Raw genomic sequence first — 22,823 nt, forward strand, 5'->3', positions numbered from 1 at the left:
GAAAATGTAGCTGGTGATTTCACCTTCTACTGCACCCTACTGACGTCATTTTCGCCATACTACAGGCCCCTCTGGGTACCTCCTTGAGTTAATTATTGCACTGGTGAATGAAAATATGAATAATTCGCACATCTTTAGCACTATGTTGTATGCGAATCCACAATTCTATCATGCAGTTCAGTAGACGCGTTTCGTTTCGTTTCGTTTCCTGCTTCGAAGCATGCAACGTAATCCACACACCAAACAGCGGTAAGAAAAAGAGCTACAACTTTTATGGACTGAACCTCAGCACTAACATGACGTCACTGGATTTTGAAGTCAGCACAAGCAAGTCCGCTAGCATCGCCTTGACAATAGCTTCCGAGACAGATATCCCGTATGAGATCGGTGAGTTTCTTTACTTGTTGAACGCAATATACTTAGATTATTCTAGTGATTGTTCTTATAATGATGTCAAATATGACTTTCACTTTGTGACGCATTTGATGATTTTCCTCATATGCACGCACACTTTTATATAACAAATCTATCATGCATGTGTAAATAATATAATAATAATACATTATATTTGTAATGCGCTTAATACAATGTTTCTAAGCGCATAGGGAAAGGATGAAAGGAGAAATGAAAAATGAGGGAAAACAGACATATCAAAACACAAGTAAGAATAACATGACATAAATCAATGTGTACCAGTCATTAAACACATACAATAATTGAATTACAATCAGCACATTAACATAGGGAAGCAATCAATATGGGAAAAGATGGGTTTTAAGAAGTGCCTTAAATGATTCTACTGATGGGGCTTGTTGTATATGAATGGGTAGATTGTTCCAAAGCTTGGGTGCAATAACCGCGAATGAGCGTTCTCCGTAGCGTGTCCTAGTGCGAGGTCCGGGTAACAGTTGAAGATGGACAGTAGCATGGGAGCGCAGGCGTCTAGACGTAGAAGAAGTTGATGAGGATCGGAGAGAGATTAGGTTCCATAGGCGCCGGAAGTGGGGGGGGGGGGGGGGGGCAGGGGGGGGGGGCGGCCGCCCCCCCGATCCAAAAAGTGGGGGGGCAAAACGTATTTTTGCCCCCCCAAAAAGCCCCCCCTCCAAAAAAAAAAAAATAATGATAATAAAAATAAATGAATAAACAAAGAAAATAAAATAAATATGTATATACTAAGTATATGAATAAAAGGGAAAAAATATGGCTACAAATGGCAGCTTTTGGACAGTAAAATGTCAAAATTTTCAAGCTCGCTCGCTTCGCTCGCTCGCATCCAGCAGTTGAGCCCTGTGCGCCTCCCCCTTAATTTCTAAAGCGAAAAACATAGCTACGACGGCAGTTGTTGGACTCTAGAATGTCAAAATTTTCAAGCTCGCTCGCTTCGCTCGCTCGCATTGAATCGTTATGCCATTCTCCTAATGTTGCTGACAGTAATTGCCAGTAGTTGCGCCCGATGCCCCCACCCCTTAATTTCCAAAGCAAAAGATAAATATAGCTACAAACGGGAGTTTGGGGACTGTAACATGTCAAAATTTTCAAGCTCGCTCGCATTGAATCGTTATGCCACTCTCCTAACGTTGCTGCCAGTAATTGCCAGCAGTTGCGCCCGATATGCCCCCCCCCCCCTTAATTTCCAAAGCGAAAGATATAGCTACAAACGGGAGTTTGGGGACTGTAACATGTCAAAATTTTCAAGCTCGCTCGTTTCGCTCGCTCGCATCGAATCGTTATGCCACTCTCCTAACGTTGCTGCCAGTAATTGCCAGCAGTTGCGCCCGATGCCCCCCCCCTTAATTTCCAAAGCGAAAGATATAGCTACAAACGGGAGTTTTTGGACTGTAAAATGTCAAAATTCTCAAATGTCAAAATTTTCAAGCTTGCTCGCTTCGCTCGCTCGCATTGAATCGTTATGCCATTCTCCTAATGTTGCTGCCAATAATTGCCAGCAGTTGCGCCCGATGCGCCCCCATTTATTTCCAAAGCGAAATATATAGCTACAATTAAAACTCCAGTTTTGGAACTGTAGAATATCAAAATTTTCAAGCTCGCTCGCTTCGCTCGCTCGCATTTTATTGTTATGCCATTCACCTCTGATGTTGCTGACAGTATATAATTTGTCGATCGTTTCACACCGTCATTCCATAATCCATGTAAGGAAAACTTACAATGTTCCTCAATGACTGCGTTGTTGAATGTATCACATTCCGTAATGTATTGTAGTCCCATTATTGCTCACGCACAAGCATATACAAACCATCAAAATTACTTTATGATTCCCCCCATGTTTCGACCCACCGTACGCCACTTTACATATATATATATATATATATATATATATATATATAAGAAAATTGGTCTGCTCGGCATCTTGATGATAATAAGTAAACGAATCAGTAGAAGAAGAACGCCGTAAAAAATAATAAATCCTAGATTTTGAAGATCTTAAAAACGGAGCATAGCTCTCAAATACTGAAAGGCAAGGTCACACTCTTCATCAGTGCCCATGGTGTGACAAAAGATCTTAATCAAACCCGTTTCTGAAACAGACATGAAAACACGTCTGATCATGGGCAGACGGATTTTGAAACTCACCTTTCAAAGAAGTCACCGCGCTAAACAGATGGAGGTAACGCACAGTGTCCATAGTGACGCGTCCAATGACGCGTAGTCATGACTGCAAGATGACATGGCAAATCTCCGGCTCCAAAACAGTGAATCTGAAAAGGGCCTCATCGCCAACAGTCGGAAGAGTAGCAGAAAAAGTACACAGTACAGAAACGTAATAAGAAAATTGGTCTGCTCGGCATCTTGATGATAATAAGTAAACGAATCAGTAGAAGAAGAACGCCGTAAAAAATAATAAATCCTAGATTTTGAAGATCTTAAAAACGGAGCATAGCTCTCAAATACTGAAAGGCAAGGTCACACTCTTCATCAGTGCCCATGGTGTGACAAAAGATCTTAATCAAACCCGTTTCTGAAACAGACATGAAAACACGTCTGATCATGGGCAGACGGATTTTGAAACTCACCTTTCAAAGAAGTCACCGCGCTAAACAGATGGAGGTAACGCACAGTGTCCATAGTGACGCGTCCAATGACGCGTAGTCATGACTGCAAGATGACATGGCAAATCTCCGGCTCCAAAACAGTGAATCTGAAAAGGGCCTCATCGCCAACAGTCGGAAGAGTAGCAGAAAAAGTACACAGTACAGAAACGTAATAAGAAAATTGGTCTGCTCGGCATCTTGATGATAATAAGTAAACGAATCAGTAGAAGAAGAACGCCGTAAAAAATAATAAATCCTAGATTTTGAAGATCTTAAAAACGGAGCATAGCTCTCAAATACTGAAAGGCAAGGTCACACTCTTCATCAGTGCCCATGGTGTGACAAAAGATCTTAATCAAACCCGTTTCTGAAACAGACATGAAAACACGTCTGATCATGGGCAGACGGATTTTGAAACTCACCTTTCAAAGAAGTCACCGCGCTAAACAGATGGAGGTAACGCACAGTGTCCATAGTGACGCGTCCAATGACGCGTAGTCATGACTGCAAGATGACATGGCAAATCTCCGGCTCCAAAACAGTGAATCTGAAAAGGGCCTCATCGCCAACAGTCGGAAGAGTAGCAGAAAAAGTACACAGTACAGAAACGTAATAAGAAAATTGGTCTGCTCGGCATCTTGATGATAATAAGTAAACGAATCAGTAGAAGAAGAACGCCGTAAAAAATAATAAATCCTAGATTTTGAAGATCTTAAAAACGGAGCATAGCTCTCAAATACTGAAAGGCAAGGTCACACTCTTCATCAGTGCCCATGGTGTGACAAAAGATCTTAATCAAACCCGTTTCTGAAACAGACATGAAAACACGTCTGATCATGGGCAGACGGATTTTGAAACTCACCTTTCAAAGAAGTCACCGCGCTAAACAGATGGAGGTAACGCACAGTGTCCATAGTGACGCGTCCAATGACGCGTAGTCATGACTGCAAGATGACATGGCAAATCTCCGGCTCCAAAACAGTGAATCTGAAAAGGGCCTCATCGCCAACAGTCGGAAGAGTAGCAGAAAAAGTACACAGTACAGAAACGTAATAAGAAAATTGGTCTGCTCGGCATCTTGATGATAATAAGTAAACGAATCAGTAGAAGAAGAACGCCGTAAAAAATAATAAATCCTAGATTTTGAAGATCTTAAAAACGGAGCATAGCTCTCAAATACTGAAAGGCAAGGTCACACTCTTCATCAGTGCCCATGGTGTGACAAAAGATCTTAATCAAACCCGTTTCTGAAACAGACATGAAAACACGTCTGATCATGGGCAGACGGATTTTGAAACTCACCTTTCAAAGAAGTCACCGCGCTAAACAGATGGAGGTAACGCACAGTGTCCATAGTGACGCGTCCAATGACGCGTAGTCATGACTGCAAGATGACATGGCAAATCTCCGGCTCCAAAACAGTGAATCTGAAAAGGGCCTCATCGCCAACAGTCGGAAGAGTAGCAGAAAAAGTACACAGTACAGAAACGTAATAAGAAAATTGGTCTGCTCGGCATCTTGATGATAATAAGTAAACGAATCAGTAGAAGAAGAACGCCGTAAAAAATAATAAATCCTAGATTTTGAAGATCTTAAAAACGGAGCATAGCTCTCAAATACTGAAAGGCAAGGTCACACTCTTCATCAGTGCCCATGGTGTGACAAAAGATCTTAATCAAACCCGTTTCTGAAACAGACATGAAAACACGTCTGATCATGGGCAGACGGATTTTGAAACTCACCTTTCAAAGAAGTCACCGCGCTAAACAGATGGAGGTAACGCACAGTGTCCATAGTGACGCGTCCAATGACGCGTAGTCATGACTGCAAGATGACATGGCAAATCTCCGGCTCCAAAACAGTGAATCTGAAAAGGGCCTCATCGCCAACAGTCGGAAGAGTAGCAGAAAAAGTACACAGTACAGAAACGTAATAAGAAAATTGGTCTGCTCGGCATCTTGATGATAATAAGTAAACGAATCAGTAGAAGAAGAACGCCGTAAAAAATAATAAATCCTAGATTTTGAAGATCTTAAAAACGGAGCATAGCTCTCAAATACTGAAAGGCAAGGTCACACTCTTCATCAGTGCCCATGGTGTGACAAAAGATCTTAATCAAACCCGTTTCTGAAACAGACATGAAAACACGTCTGATCATGGGCAGACGGATTTTGAAACTCACCTTTCAAAGAAGTCACCGCGCTAAACAGATGGAGGTAACGCACAGTGTCCATAGTGACGCGTCCAATGACGCGTAGTCATGACTGCAAGATGACATGGCAAATCTCCGGCTCCAAAACAGTGAATCTGAAAAGGGCCTCATCGCCAACAGTCGGAAGAGTAGCAGAAAAAGTACACAGTACAGAAACGTAATAAGAAAATTGGTCTGCTCGGCATCTTGATGATAATAAGTAAACGAATCAGTAGAAGAAGAACGCCGTAAAAAATAATAAATCCTAGATTTTGAAGATCTTAAAAACGGAGCATAGCTCTCAAATACTGAAAGGCAAGGTCACACTCTTCATCAGTGCCCATGGTGTGACAAAAGATCTTAATCAAACCCGTTTCTGAAACAGACATGAAAACACGTCTGATCATGGGCAGACGGATTTTGAAACTCACCTTTCAAAGAAGTCACCGCGCTAAACAGATGGAGGTAACGCACAGTGTCCATAGTGACGCGTCCAATGACGCGTAGTCATGACTGCAAGATGACATGGCAAATCTCCGGCTCCAAAACAGTGAATCTGAAAAGGGCCTCATCGCCAACAGTCGGAAGAGTAGCAGAAAAAGTACACAGTACAGAAACGTAATAAGAAAATTGGTCTGCTCGGCATCTTGATGATAATAAGTAAACGAATCAGTAGAAGAAGAACGCCGTAAAAAATAATAAATCCTAGATTTTGAAGATCTTAAAAACGGAGCATAGCTCTCAAATACTGAAAGGCAAGGTCACACTCTTCATCACTGATGAAGAGTGTGACCTTGCCTTTCAGTATTTGAGAGCTATGCTCCGTTTTTAAGATCTTCAAAATCTAGGATTTATTATTTTTTACGGCGTTCTTCTTCTACTGATTCGTTTACTTATTATCATCAAGATGCCGAGCAGACCAATTTTCTTATTACGTTTCTGTACTGTGTACTTTTTCTGCTACTCTTCCGACTGTTGGCGATGAGGCCCTTTTCAGATTCACTGTTTTGGAGCCGGAGATTTGCCATGTCATCTTGCAGTCATGACTACGCGTCATTGGACGCGTCACTATGGACACTGTGCGTTACCTCCATCTGTTTAGCGCGGTGACTTCTTTGAAAGGTGAGTTTCAAAATCCGTCTGCCCATGATCAGACGTGTTTTCATGTCTGTTTCAGAAACGGGTTTGATTAAGATCTTTTGTCACACCATGGGCACTGATGAAGAGTGTGACCTTGCCTTTCAGTATTTGAGAGCTATGCTCCGTTTTTAAGATCTTCAAAATCTAGGATTTATTATTTTTTACGGCGTTCTTCTTCTACTGATTCGTTTACTTATTATCATCAAGATGCCGAGCAGACCAATTTTCTTATTACGTTTCTGTACTGTGTACTTTTTCTGCTACTCTTCCGACTGTTGGCGATGAGGCCCTTTTCAGATTCACTGTTTTGGAGCCGGAGATTTGCCATGTCATCTTGCAGTCATGACTACGCGTCATTGGACGCGTCACTATGGACACTGTGCGTTACCTCCATCTGTTTAGCGCGGTGACTTCTTTGAAAGGTGAGTTTCAAAATCCGTCTGCCCATGATCAGACGTGTTTTCATGTCTGTTTCAGAAACGGGTTTGATTAAGATCTTTTGTCACACCATGGGCACTGATGAAGAGTGTGACCTTGCCTTTCAGTATTTGAGAGCTATGCTCCGTTTTTAAGATCTTCAAAATCTAGGATTTATTATTTTTTACGGCGTTCTTCTTCTACTGATTCGTTTGCTTATTATCATCAAGATGCCGAGCAGACCAATTTTCTTATTACGTTTCTGTACTGTGTACTTTTTCTGCTACTCTTCCGACTGTTGGCGATGAGGCCCTTTTCAGATTCACTGTTTTGGAGCCGGAGATTTGCCATGTCATCTTGCAGTCATGACTACGCGTCATTGGACGCGTCACTATGGACACTGTGCGTTACCTCCATCTGTTTAGCGCGGTGACTTCTTTGAAAGGTGAGTTTCAAAATCCGTCTGCCCATGATCAGACGTGTTTTCATGTCTGTTTCAGAAACGGGTTTGATTAAGATCTTTTGTCACACCATGGGCACTGATGAAGAGTGTGACCTTGCCTTTCAGTATTTGAGAGCTATGCTCCGTTTTTAAGATCTTCAAAATCTAGGATTTATTATTTTTTACGGCGTTCTTCTTCTACTGATTCGTTTACTTATATATATATATATATATATATATATAATAGATGTGTATGCGTGTGTGTGTGTGTATGTGTATATTGTGTAACATATGCATGGTCTAATCTTGAGCCCCCTCCAATGTTTGCCCCCCCCCCCCCCAATCCAAAACTGCTTCCGGCGTGCCTGTTAGGTTCTGTAGGTATGAAGGGGCTTGGTTCTGAATAGCTTTGTAGACTACACTGTAAAAAATGCGACATGCGACATGTTTATGAACTAAACACAGCGTTAAAAATCTAAACACTTTGTTTAACATCTAAACACCCGGTGTGTATAGCACGTGTAAAGTATTGAGAGTTAAAGTGTTTAGCTTGGAGTGTTTAGTTGGAGTGTTTATTCTGGTCACGCTATGTTAATCTCAATATGTCCATATATATATGGAGAAGTGTTGGAAATGGCGTGTGAATTGCAATTTCTAGTTTCCTTTTATCACGAGAAAGTGGAAACTGTTACGACATCAAGATGCACTATGAAATAATTCATGTTTTAGGCCTTTCATGGAAATGCCTAATCAATAAGGAAAAAGGATAACCTAAAAATATGTAATACAACTGTAATAAATTTAAATTTTTGTTTCGCATGTACAGTCCTATATTTTAACTGCTAGAAAAAAATGGTAGTCGCCTTTGTTAATGATTTCGTTCATGGTTTAGGGCATTACCCAAATGTTTGTTGGTTAGGCCTAAACACTTCTACTGTCAGGGTAAACAGACGCGTTTACATTTAGAACGCCTCGTAAACACGTTCTAAACACCGCACATGTTTAACATAAACACTGTGATACTCGTACTCTACAAGTCAGCAGCGCATGTGACATGACGGCCGCGGCCGGCCACAATGCACGCAGTGGTGCCCTGTGCGTGCGCTTCTAGCGCACACTCGTGCTATGCATAAATCATGACCATAATCAATGCACAATTGGCGGGAAAGGAGATGTGCGCGTACGTACCTGTACGGATAGATCTGTCTGATTGGCTGGCTGGTGCTGCCCTAGCAGCGTGATGTGCGTACGTAGGCCTACAGGGCAGTACGTGCGCATTTGTTCTAGGCTTGGTATCGTCCACTACGCTGTACAATACGACTCGATCGACTGCACTGACTGCTAACGTTCGCGTTACGTTGTACTGCATAAAGGAGCGGATCTAGCTAAGATGGCGTCGAAGCGATAAAGTTCCAGCCTGGCCGGTCTGCATGAAAGCGGTAAGTCTGCTAAGTCTGCTAAGTCGGTGAATAACAAGATTTATTGCAAAATTGCCCTCGTTTAATGTAGAACTGTAGTAGGCGTAGAAATAGGCTACGCCCTTAAAGATTTTGTTCGTTTGTTTTAGTTTTCTATTTCTAAATCTAACATTAGTACGGGGAACGCTCTAACTGTAACGTGTTAGTGTTGTTAACGTTACAATCAATACAATAGGCCTACACTCTACAGATTACCGGTACCGTAGTTATGGGTAAACTCGGCCAAGCGGGCAAACTCACTGTATCTTTAATTTTACGAAGTTATGAAGTATCTTTCATGTGAATGACGATGAGTTAGTGACTAGACTGTATATTTTGAGTGAAATTCAGTTTTATTCCCTGTAAATTCTTCATAACTCAACAGGTGGTGAAAATTGAATGTAAAGCCCATTAGGATGTCTTGGAAAGGGATGCCGATGGCACCAAAGTGGGTGACGATGATGTCCTGACGACTGTATAAATTCTGCAAGACATTACCTCTGCTGGCAGAGAACGAGGCATGGTGCAGTCAGCAGAGTAAATCAACTGGGGATAGTACATCACTGTATACTACCAATGTGGAAAGTGGAAATCAAGTAAGTAGTCTACTCAAAATTGCAGAGCCAAATCAATGAATATTATGTAGAGGTCTACTTAAAGGGCATGTAAATGAGTTTCTATGAAATGCAGATTTTAGATGCTTTAAGTTCTTCTATTTGTTTGTTTGGTTTTTATTTTTTTATTTTTTTTTTTTGGGGGGGGGGAATTACCTACTCCTGACTCCTGAATCCAATCCATTAGCTAAAATAATCAATGGAAAATTTATTTATTGCAAATACTGTTGAAAGTGTAAATTACAGATGTGAAAATCTTCACCCAAGAGACAAAGGATACAGTAATGGTCGTAACTCTGCTTGATAATGATGATGAATAAGAAAGAAGCAACAGTAACAACAAAAAGACTTGAATTATTTCCAGAAAATTCAGCAAAGTAAGTAAAAACTGACGCAAGACACTAAGTGCTAATGTGATGAAGGGATTCTGTCATTCCTTTTAATTTGAACTTGCTTATGGATTCAGTCAACTGCTTTGCTATCCATTCATTTTCAGAATCTATGGGAGCAGTTAAGTCCATTGTATTGCAAAGCCACCTGATTTGTTTTCCTTGTGTAATCATTTCTTTTTACCAGCACCAGTACGTCATGGAAGAATTGATCAGGGATCACGCCAAACCTGTCTGGATTAGACTGAAAGATGCATGCGCTTACTTCTATACAACCCGTCTAAAAGTGCAAACATCTGAGGATTACAAGGACATCGCAAGATATACTGATATACAGTATATCTATAGGCCTACATGCCATATGAAGGAAATGAACCATGGATACCGGTAATAATTTTGAATGTTAATAATCTTTTTCCCGCTAGCCATGTGATGTCTCACATCGTCATGATGCACTACAGACCTATTAGGAGGCATCCCACCTGTTAGAGCAACCTTTCTATTGTTTTTTTTTTTCTTCACTGACAGTGTGCATCTAAACCTGTATACTAGAATAAAGTAAATCATATGGAGGATGATAGGGTTTTGTATGCGATGGGGCTTCAGTTCTCCTTGTGTGTGTAAATGCGTGTGTGTATTACATAATGACGAACCTCTAAAGAAATATGAAGGTAGGGGGCCTATATAATTCGAAGATGAATTCAATGCTTTTTTGATGAAAATTGGTTTTGAAATGGCAGGGATATCCAAAACAAAGCGATTCTATTGTCCTCTGTGCTTACGATAATGGTCACCTGCATTCTTATTGCTCATAGATATGTGTAATTGTCTTTTTTTTTAACAGCTGGTACGTAAAATTGTAATTTTATCTAATATGTAAAGACACTCTCTCGAAATCGTTTTGCACTATTAAGAAAAACAGTTTTATTCACTTCATTTTATTCATTAACCAATGTCCTTGTAATTCACTGTTACGATATTACTCAAGAACTTTGTTCGATTGGCTTTCTGTTATATTCTTGTGCAAAAAGGAATATAAAAATCAAAACAAATCAAATCAAAATATCAGCCATTTCATTTTTTCCCCCTAAGGTGCTTCCAATACAATCAGCAGATATTGGACGCAAATAAGAGGCCAGTAGTTGCATTTGTTTGGAATTCTTTGCAATTTTCTTGTAGACCTGATAGGAAATGCAGTATCCGGAAGTTAATATTTTCTTTCTGAGATATTCTTGAAATCGGTGACATGGAGAGAGGTATTAGAAATGTAGTACAACATGTATGAAGAATAGGGAGGAGTCTTGCAACTGACTGACAAATTGACAAGGGAGGAGTCTTGCTGATCACATCGCGTGTTCATGACAGCCTTGCATACCCTCCCGCCTCCAGTTGCAATGCTTTATTTTTTCTTTGTTCATATCCTCTTGTCTTTACCAAAAATTCTGCTGTGTCGAGATTGAAAGTAGCCCTCCATACCATGATTATGTGGAGTATGATGAGACTGATTAGACTCTAATAGACTATTCATGTATACCCATTGAGTTTGACTTCTTTCTCCAAGGTTCTAGCAACGTAGAAGTTTTTTCTCACTCACCCCTTGATATCCACTAACATTCTAATATTTCTCTCAAAATAGCAAAAGTGAAAAATCCATACAGTACTGTTAGCCTACATGTACTTTCAGTGATCGTCGCAGTGAAAAGAACAATATCATGTATGTATTTAAGTTCCATTATTGGTACTGATCAGGGAGTGCAGATGTTCACCACAGCCTAAATACAGTGAAAACCTTTTTTTTTTTTTTTTTTTTTTTTTTTTTTTTTTTTTTTTTTTTTTTTTTTTTGGTCTCTTTATGATGGAGTGCATCATCTACACTCCCTGATCAGTACCAATACGACCATAGTGTTGTGCATGGTATAATTTGCCGTGAGCCTAATCTGGTTCGGGTACACCCCAAAGCACTTTGCCAATAATTGATGCAATATTTAAGGTCGGCATGTATTTGTTCACAGACTGCAGTTATGTTCCTGGAGGTGTTACATACATGTCAAGCTTCCGAAGCGTCGAGTTGCAATTCACAATTAACAAGTTTATTAGTTTGTTTTACAATACTATGAATAAGTTCTGAATACAGTAGAAAGACGGCAATTCTTGAAAGTAGGCCAAGAATTACATGTGACTGAAAAGTAATTGTTAAATGCAATAATTTTTTTCTCCAAAATGAGTTGTGTGCCATTTCCTGCATATACAAATTTTACTATGTGTATAGGAGCGAATTTCATTTACGTCTTCGTGTACAGGCCAGTGACTCCCAGGTATCTTGCATTAACTCAGTATGGTGTCGTATAGCAAAACATGGCAATATTTAAAGGGGAAATCCAGTCCAAATACATGTTAGTCTGATAAGAAAGAGTGAAATACATGTATCAAGAGTTCATTGGTAAAATTTTGATCGAAATCGGATGTAAAATAAGGAAGTTATGACATTTTGAAGTTTCGCTAATTTTTGAGGAAACAGTTCTTGAATGGTTGATATGAATATGCAAATGGCAACGTGGGCATGTCATTCCCTCACAACTTCCTTAATTTCAAGTTTTTCATTCAAACGCAATTATTCCCAAGGCTCAAGTCCTGATATACCTAACTGATCACTTTTCTGAATTTATTCAACCAGCAATACCATAATGTTTCACATTTCATTGACATAAACATTGAATTTCATCTTTTTTTTTTGTATACGATCAATGAAAAATTGTGAGGTTATGGCATGGTCAACTCACTTATTTGCATATTCATATCCACTTTTAACTGCTTTGCAGAAATTAGCAAAACTTCAAAATTTTATAACTTCCTTATTTTTCATCCGATTTCATTCAAATTTTTACTGTTAAACGTTACTCTTCTTTATCAGACTATCTTATTTATTGGACTCGATTTCCCCTTTAAAGGATTTTAACTTACTAGTATTGTTCATTAGATATTGCCCAAGTTTGACTGATGTTTTGATAACTTGCATTCAGAGAATTGCCTTTGCCTCTTGTAGCCAAAATGTTTGTGAAAGCTAACCCAGGTCTTCCCTGGTATTATGCGATGTATAAGTGTGCTGATGATTTGGTACATACTGGGTAAATTCTATATAATGTTATGCGTTTATCCCATTCCATGCACAAAAAAAAAAAAAAATGTGGAAACAATCCACTGTACACTAATAAATACATGGGAATTAACATGCATGATGATATGTCTCATTTAAACACGTATAAATCAGCATGTATGAATGTATGATGTGTAAACATGTCTCGTATAAACACGTGGAAATTACCATGTATGATGTGTAAACATGTCTCATATAAACACTCAGCATGTATAAGGTGTAAACATGTATCATATAAACACTGAGAAATTGCGATGTTTAATATGTAAACATGTCACATGTTTAGTGTATGCAATTTTGTGATCGATCTAAAAATCAGACATGTGTTCTGAGAATAAACACTAAAATGGCAAATAAACATGTCGCAGTGTTTTTAATCTGTCACAGCGAATAAACATGTCGCAGTGTTTACATAGTAAACAGTGCGTCATGTTTATTTTTTGGTTCAGTGTTTAGATCTTAAACATTGTGGGTGATTATGTGACTGTGCGGTGTTTAGTATTTAAATACTGTGAGTGATTATGGTGTAAACGTTTGGTGTTTAGGCTATAAACAGAGCAGGTGTTTAGTTTTTAAACATCAGAACCGTTTAAAACATAAACATGTGTGTGTGATAAACACCTAGGGTGTGCTGAAAATAAACACAGCATGTGTTTAGTTTCTAAACATGTTTAATATATAAACGCGTCGCAGTGTTTTTAAACTGTCACAGAAAAGTGTTTAGTTAGGTGTTTAGAAACTAAACAAATTTTTTACAGTGTAGGAGAAGTACTTTGAAGATAACACGTTCCTTTATTGGCAACCAATCAAGTGACTGGATGATTGGGGTAATGTGTTCAAACTTCTTGGAACGTGTGACTACTCTGGCGGCGTTGTTCTGGATGCGTTGAAGGGGTGCAATGTGGGATTGGGGTAAACCGGCTAAGAGACTGTTACAATAATCAAGGTGAGATGACACGAATGCATGGATAAGCTTTTCTGTGGCAGAAGCGTCGAGGTACTTCCGGATCCTGTTAATCCTAGCTATCCCCCACGAAGCTGTCCTGCACTTGTTGAGGATATGTTGGGCAAGGGAGAAGTGCTTATCAAAGGTTACACCAAGATAAAGCGCATAATGATATGAAAGGAAATTCAGTCCCCAATTCTCCAAAATCACAAAGATAAATATAATACCAACGCGATGACCGGATGTAAGTATATTCTTTTGTGTGATACATTGTACTTTCACGTTTGGTACAAAGGGATTTAAAAAAAGAACTTGTCAATATACTCCGTCTTATACAGTTTTTTCAGTTTGATAGGTTGGAGACAGTTGCCCCCCTTTTTTATTATGACTTGGACAAAAGATTCCAAACGATTTGGTCAGTAAATTAGAAAATCACGTAAACAATACAAAAGCTTAGTTGTTCTCTTTACTTCCAGTTTTAGCTAATTACTTCTTCCAAATCTCGTTACCCTAGAGAGAAAAAAATGGGATTATTGTACCATCTGCCATCTGTCAATACCCCATTACATATAAATTGAACATTTTCTAATTATTCCATCAAAAATGTGCACCAGATCGTTGAATTCTTATTCTACAAATACAGAAAAAAAAAACCTTCCCTTATTTTCTCCGTACCCTAACCATTCATGAAACATACACAAAGAATTTTCTCTACAACGTATGGACAATATTGACAAAATTGTATTATCTCTTTTAGCAGTAAGTGAAAATATTGTCATTATGATGTTTAATTTACTTATTTTTACAGAAATTAACAAAAGAAATCTCACTTGTGTTGGCGACACACCATATATTAAGGTGTATTTTATGCATGGAAATGATGGACGAGAATCATGCGAAATGTTTCAGCCCTTTACTACTGCCAACATGTCATTATGATTATGAGTATTACATAAGAAGCTCTGTATTGGAACTGAAATTGGTGTTAAACTTTTGATCTCAATAATTTATAGGATATCTAAATCATTTTTTTTCAGCTGTTAACGCTGCAGCCTTCATCAGCAGTATGACCTGTACGTGCCTTCATCACGTGACGGTCAATAAGCGGGTCATAGACTTTCATCGAATCGCCAGGCCATCAGATAGACTTGGAGAAAGTGGACCTTCTAGACCGCTAAAATCGATACTTTGAAAGGGGAGTTAAGGAAGCAATCTACCTCAGGGCCTATCAACTTTTTCTCAACAAAGACGGGGGCGCTACAAACTTCCAAAAGTTTATGAGCCGCTTATTGACCGTCACGTGATGGACTGAACTGGACTGAACGTGATCAAGGCAAAGACGGATAATTCCCTAATGAAAGCTGTATAGTGTTAACAGCTGAAAATTCTGGAGATAAATATGAAGAGTTTGTTCGCAAAAACCGATAAATCCATTTTTGAAGATTTGGAAGTTCGGTCGCTGTTATAAAGTACAAAAAGATACCTTTTAAATGATATATTGGTCACTACATAATATGAAGTGACCATGAGTGACCATAATAAGAACATTTTTGCTTCTTTTGACCATAACTCCAAAAGTGTATCTTTACATTATAAAGGTACATTTTTGGAGTTATGGTCAAAAAAGCAAAAATGTGTCTATTATTCTTTTTATTTTTCTTGACCTTTACTCGCAAAAATCTTCATTTGGCAAATATGGACTTATCAGTTTTTGCGAACAAACTCTTCATATCTTGTATTGAGATTAAAATGAGTATGAGAATTAATGCATTTCTGAAATATGTGTATTTATCGATCATATTTATACATGTGTTTACTAAAATTCACGTCAAAATATCTGTTTTCGAACAGTTATTGGTGCGAATGGAAACACAATTACAAAGATTCGCCGTCGCAATGTCGTCATGTTGGAGAAGACCATGTCCAGCGACAACAGGCTGTCTGGGCCTCTAGTGTACGATCGCTTCTGGCTGACCGTTGTCTCGGGGAACTTTTCACTCGGTCGCTATGGCAACGCAGAACCGTTCTTCAACTGGTTGGATCCAACCCCGTTAGAGTTCAGATCAATCGGGCTTATGACATGGCTTGGGGCAACTGGTCGATGGAAGTTTCACTCGTTCTGCTAATGTACACAAAAGTATTAAAAAAAACAGCCTCGATTGTCGTTCTCATGTTCCGCTGTTACAAATGCTGTAGAATCATTACAAATTGATTAAAATTATTAGATGAGCGTTTGGTCAATTACGCAAAGAGCATATCAGAACAGTACGGTACTTTTTAGCCAATGTGATACTTTTTTTTCATGCAATCAAAATTGCATCAAATTTGTCTCCAGAGCCGTAAGTTATGTGTGGGGCATGGGTTTACATGAAGTAAAAAAAGGATATAAATGCCAAGCGGGATCTTTGTCAACATTGTTTAGTTTCACATCTCCGTAGATATTTTGAGTGTGCGTGCAAAATGAAGACCATTATGTTTTTGTAGTACGCACTCGGGAAGAGTGCTTTCTCGTCTTTTTTATTTTTTTTTCTTCTTTTCTATTAAAGAATGCGTCATATTATGCTTCAGAGATATTCTTTACTGTATGAGAGCGAGATTTTGTATAACATTTTACGGAACAGTCATCGATAGTCATAGTAATAAAAAAAAGAACTTTAGCACATAGGCTACTATGCTACGTTCCAGTAGCGACTTTTCATTCTGTTTTGATATTTTGTATAGAAATGGTCATAACCGTTTCCGTATTGTATCGAAAATAATGTAAAAAGTATTTCATTCTCCCCCGTTGCTTTGCAGTCCAGATGAAATATTTGGTGTTAAGAATTAGATTATTTATTGCAGTGTATAATAATGAGTAATTAAACATTTTTATCGTACCTGACACGATTTATGAACACATCATGCTTTCATTCCTCACACTCATAAAGCGCTGTAATCGGTCAATGTGAACATAGTGTAATGAAACATCAACAACAACACTATAATGATTTCATGGCCATATTCGGGATTTTAATTTTCAGTCAGTGAGTGATATTAAAGTGGTGGTGATTGTGTCATCACGGTAGTTATTTCTAACAAACTTTTCCTAACTTTTTTTTCCTGAAAATATTGTGACTAGCAATTGTATAATGTCCTTAGCCATCCACAGCAAACAGAATCAGAATGAATGTTGTAATGTGTATATTTTCCATGTCAACGTAATGTAACACTATTCGATTTATTATTGACATTGAAGTGGTATGTGTGTACACCGACGAACCTTCACGAAATGTAGGTCATTAGAACTGTTATCAACTTTAGCCACCACTGAATCCCACAAACCTAATCCACATAGTAATATATATATATATATATATATATATATATAGAGAGAGAGAGAGAGAGAGAGAGAGAGAGATAGATATATACATATTGATACTGTAGATATAGATATAGATATAATTATTTTGCTCTTCCGGATAGGCCCATCATTCAACGTGTTAAGGGTTAAAACCATTCTCCAGAGGGGCATTTCATGAAGTGTTTTGTTAGATTTTTTTTTTCTAACAAGGTTTTTAAGCTACTGAAATCCTTGTATATGATTGGCTGAAGGCAAATTTGTCCGATAGATTTGTTGGGGGGAAAGTTTCATACCCCCCCTCCCACACACACACACACAATCATACACATACACATACACACACCCGGACCGCGACAATGGGGCATGTTGAATAAAACATTTAACATAAAAAAAAAATCTTGTTAAGAATTAAATGAAAATTCACTTCAGCATGAAAACTCAGATGAGTAAGAGTCAGCCGTTGACTTCAAAAGAGGAAAAATTCCTGTCAACCTGATTTTTTTTCCCCTCGGGTCAAAGACGTTTACTCACCAGGCTCCTTGGGTGTTGAATGATAAAGGACTGGATTTCTCTTTGCCTATATCCTAACCACCATTTCATCGTGAAGTTGACAATGTGGAGCAATTCAAAGCTTCACTCAAGACTCAGAATTTGAACGTTTGTTGTTGTTTTTTTTCATGCAGATATATGGCACCATACAAATGTGGTGAATTATCACCATTAAAGAGATGATATATTTTTGGTTGAGATGGAGATTCATGTTTCTAACCTTTCTTGTGAGATAATGAGAAACCTCTTATAAAATATAAAAGAGCATATAATTCTAAGAAGAATTCAAAGCTTCCTTGGTGAAAATCTGCTTTGAAATGCTTGAGATACCCTAAAAAAATAAAAGCTATCCTAATAAATGGTGGGACCCACGTTTTATTATTATCTCTTTGTATTACTTTGCTTTTGGATATTGAAGACATTTCAAAACCGATTTCCATCTAATAAACATTGAATTCCTCTCGAATTGTATGCTCTTTGACATTTCTTAAAGTGGTTTCTAGGAATCCCCAAAACAAAGTTAAAAGCTCAGTCCTCTCCTGAACTAATACTATACCATCCCCTTAAAAGAAGCTTGCCATTGCTTTATTTAGTAACGTTTGTATTACGCTTCACATTCTGAAACACATTGTGAAATTATACTAATGGCTTTATTCAAAGGGTTTATTCCACATTGTCCAAACACTGAAATTCTTTTAAACGAAGGATTTTATTTTGATGTTAACTAATTTATCGTCATTTGGAAGTCAAGAATCATGACACCAGACAGCAGTCATACAAACTACTTTTTTTTCAGATGCAATGTGTTAAAATTTGAGTTATGTAGATTTTCAACTAATTTTAAACGTAGAACTTTACATTACAGGGGATGTAAATGTAAAATGATTTTCAAGATAATATAAATATTATGAGTTTTAATAATTTCAGGTTTCATTTGAAATAGCAACAATTGTAGTTTAATTTTCACTGCATTATGTATCATAATATCAATATAACCTATAGTTTCCTATTAGGTTAAGCGATGAGTATTATTGACATTTGTTTTATGTCAATCTCTTGTCAAGGTCTGATTTTTTCTCATGTGCTGTTGTATGCAGATATACTTTTTCTCTCCCTTTGTGATTTTTTCTCCTTCCCTATTCTTTTTAATGTTTAATCATTATTATACTCTGAATTTACTGAATCTATGTTTTTTGTTCTGTCTATATATTGTATAAATGTACGGACTTGCAGAATAACAGTCGATGACTGAGCAAGTCTCCCTTTATTACCGTGTTGAAATAAAATGAAAATGAAATGAAATGAATCATGGCAAATACTTAATGTACGTCATTTCTGTCTATGAGTGTGTGCGTGTGTGTGTGTATGTGTGTGTGTGTGCGTTTTAGTAAATGTCTAGGACAGTAGGAGGGCTTTATTTTTCGATGTACGGTAATTAGGTTATATATTTGATCATCAAATGTTAAAGGGATCGTATAATTTTGGTCGGGACCTAACGTCAGGGTAATACAATTTTTAGGTGAGATAGTGAAAAACCTCGTAGGAAATATGAAAGAGCATGTAATTTCAAGAAGAATTCAACTTTTTTTTTTTTTTTGCTGAAAATTGGTATTCAAATGGCTTAGACATCCAAGAAAAAAACGATCCAATAAAATTGACAGGTCATGGCTTTTATTATGCTCTTTTCGTTTTACCTTGTTTTTAGATATGTCAGTAATTTTAAAAACAATTTTAATCAAATAAAGTTTTGATTCCCCTTAAAATTGTATGCTCTTTAACATTTCGTAGACTAGCTGCTGAATATCTCGCAAGAGTTGAAGACGTTACAAGATGAATCAACACCTAAACCAGTACTGTAAAGTCCCTTTAAAATACTGTTGTTTTATTTTGAAATATTAAATTCATGGTAGGATGTAGAATAGACAATATAAAGAAGGGAAGATTAATCCAATCCTCTTTAATAACAAGGATTATTTGTACAAATAAAGAATCGTTTTCATGTAGATTTGGATGAGATGAATATTCATTTGGGGGGAGCAGATTTTTAATACATATAATAGAGAGCAGCCACATTATAATCATGATATAGGATTACATAGTCGAAATATAGTTAAAATTTCTGAAATAGGAGATGTAGTTTTACAAAGCGGTAAATATGAAGAATACATTTGAGTTTAGTGAGTTGATGAAGAGCATTATAGTTTTTTTTTTAATTCTTTGAAAATCCCTGTTTTTTGTTTCAAGATGCCCCATTCAAAAAGGTGTATGAACTTTTTTTTTGTACGAAATACACAGCAGTCATATCATACACGTTACGAGTTAAAGATGGTCACGATGATTTTACATTTCCTAAGAAAGAAAATCACAAAAACTATAGCACCGACAAGTACAACGTTCTTAACAAAAGTCAGGCAATTTCATATTATTACATGGAGTGATTTATGCAAATGAAATTTATTCAAATTAATTTCAGTTGACATTAACCGGTGTTCTTTTCGTCAGCAAAATAATTAAAACATACGCGTAGATATTCATTCTGGGACTGTGTGTATGAGCTGACAGATATTGAGCTGACAGATATTCGGAATGCAGAGTGGAAAGATATCCGTATCGGACTTGATTCAGTTTGATATATCACATTATCAGAGACAAATATATGTTACATTCCTGGAGGTGGTGATGCAACAGTAGTATTGTAGCTAAAATGTTAGGCCCCAAATCCATATCAAAAGAAATGGTTTCAGGTCACAACACAGAGCTCCACACGTTACCAAATATAGTGGAATATGGTGAGTTTTAAGAAAAATTGCTGCATTCAACATGGCACTATGAAATCAGCTCGTAATAGCAACGATGTCGTTCCGGCCAATTTCGATAATATGAGAGTAGCGTTACAGTAATATAGGTTTTCCCGGTCAATTTCATACTTTTGTCACTCAAATTCATTAATGTGCATTCAAATTCACACAGCGCACGCACGTGGAAATATTCGGGCATTCAAATTCAGAATCCGAGCGATCAATTTCATTTATGGGCGTTCTATTTCGTTTTCGTGAAATCAAATTCACGATTTGGGCATTCAATTTCAAAATGCGAGCACCGACTTTCCTACTTGTGCATTAAAATTCATGGGATAGTCACGTGATAGTCCCAATGAGCTTGTTTGGAGCGTTCAAAATCATTTTTAGGCGATCAAGTTCCTACTTCGTGCAATCAATTTAACGAGGAAAATGGAGTAGACTTTTAAGAAAGGAAAAAAGGCCAACACAACCAATGAAGGCTTGCATATAGTGTAATTATAATTGTTTACAGATTCTACATTGTTCTCTGTTCATGTATTCTTTGTTTTTATCTCAATAAATTTCAAATTGTAATGTCCAATCAGCAGTTTATCTAAAAAACACAACGACAATTTAATCATATTTCTTGATGATACTGCATGCTGACAACGCCCCAACAACAACCACATAATGACAATTCTTCAATTTAAAGACAAACTGACACACAAGGATCTTACATAGTCCCGCAAAAGTAAACCAATAAGACAGCAATACACAACAAACAAGACATGTTTATAAAATGTTTATATATAGTATCAGTTCCAATATGGTCGAAATTGTTTTTTTTTTCTTGAAGGTTCTTCCAACCCTCGGTATTATGCTCGTCTGTAGGCCTTTACAGTGCCTAATGTTTGTTTGTTTCATTTTCCATCACAGAAGATGGCTGGATATAACCCATATGCAGCTGCAATAGCTGGTCTTCCATACGGGGTCCATGGTGCAGTTGGATGTTCTGCTCTTTGCGATGAATAAATGAAGTGGGATCTTTTACGTGCATGAGTTGTGACTCTCTCACACATGGGACCTCCATTTTATGTCCAGTCCGAGGGACATGTGCCTGTATATTCCTTTTTGCTAAGCGCGAGTTCAAAATTGTCAGTGAACAGGTGGACCTCTACTGCAAAATAAATAATCATCATAAATCCCAATATATTCAAAGCCAAATGAGAAACACATGCATACACGCCCCCAAATTAACTAAATTCAGGACTTCTTTTAAATTGAATGCAGTTATTTGGAACATGAGTGCCTATTCACGAATTTGAATGACCGACGAGATTCCGTCGCCAGCTTGACATGAATTTGAATGCTCATTGATGAAATGCGTGCTCCTCTCTTATATTTGAATGCCCCGATAGTGAATTTGAATGTTCCAATAGTGAATTTGAATGTTCCGATAGTGAATTTGAATGCTCCGAGAGTGATTTTGAATGCTCGGATAGTGAATTCGAATGACCGGATTTTGAATTTGATTGCTGATTCGGTGCTGCGAGCGTGGAATGCGTGAAATCGAATGCTCGGAATAGGAACTTGAATGACAAAAGTATGAAATTGACCGGGAAAACCTATAATAGCAGTAAAAGTATGTAATTTGCGTGTTTTGTAGTAATGCACCTTCGTAATAACGAACATCATCCAAAAAGACAAGATTAGAAACCGCAATAAAGTATATGAGACCAAATATTTTAGTTATTTTAGGAAATTTTAGTTTGTAATTAATCTAACTGATATAAGGCTTCGCACATCCACCAAATTCTTATGAAAATTAATCGTCAGAGGGCAACGGAATGGTATGGAAGGGAAATTGTACCGTATAGGTAGTTGGTCATAAAAATGCATTACTGCTTTATATTGATATTACATAGGTACTAGAAAAAAAGGAATATCCTTCGATAGCATAATGCAGTAGTCATTGATGTTATTGCTATAATTGTTCACACTTCACAATACAAAGGTAGGTGCCTTGATCGCATGGGCAACCACTAGGAAACAGCTAATTGGGCTAGAAAGCATGAATAGAAACGGGGTCGATCTGAAGCTGTATGATAGGAAGGGCAATGTGCTGTGCCAGAAGGAAGACCCCCCTCCTTTATATAAGTTGATTTTACAGGAGGGACGACATGATGGCCAAGGCCATGGGCGTCGACCGGGGAAGGGGGGGGGGGGGCAAACTTAACTTTGCCCCCTCCCATACCAAATCGGGGATGATTATGAAAACAAAAGTGATTCACGTTGACCGCTGAAACAGGATGGTAAGCTAATGAATAGAAACATATCCTTTGATTTCATTCTAA

General features: G+C 37.8%; 1 protein-coding gene across 1 annotated transcript; it reads left to right on the plus strand.

Moving 5' to 3' along the window:
- Positions 1–296: 296 nt before the first annotated feature.
- On the plus strand, positions 297–15,926 carry LOC139736201 (uncharacterized). The gene is made up of 2 exons (XM_071646935.1): positions 297–387; positions 15,652–15,926. The coding sequence occupies exons 1-2, from the start codon at positions 297–299 to the stop codon at positions 15,924–15,926; spliced, it is 366 nt and encodes a 121-aa protein (XP_071503036.1).
- Positions 15,927–22,823: the final 6,897 nt, after the last annotated feature.

The sequence above is a fragment of the Diadema antillarum genome, unplaced genomic scaffold (assembly GCF_040938485.1).
Source record: "Diadema antillarum isolate AM-2024a unplaced genomic scaffold, OU_Dant_1.0 seq00000633_RagTag, whole genome shotgun sequence".
Classification (NCBI taxonomy): Eukaryota; Metazoa; Echinodermata; class Echinoidea; order Diadematoida; family Diadematidae; genus Diadema; species Diadema antillarum.

Bases quoted from the DNA above. Each gene is read 5' to 3' on its own strand.
- LOC139736201 (XM_071646935.1), top strand. From the start codon at position 297: ATGACGTCACTGGATTTTGAAGTCAGCACAAGCAAGTCCGCTAGCATC. The intron at 388-15,651 runs GTGAGTTTCTTT...GTTTTCGAACAG, and splicing joins AGATATCCCGTATGAGATCG to TTATTGGTGCGAATGGAAAC.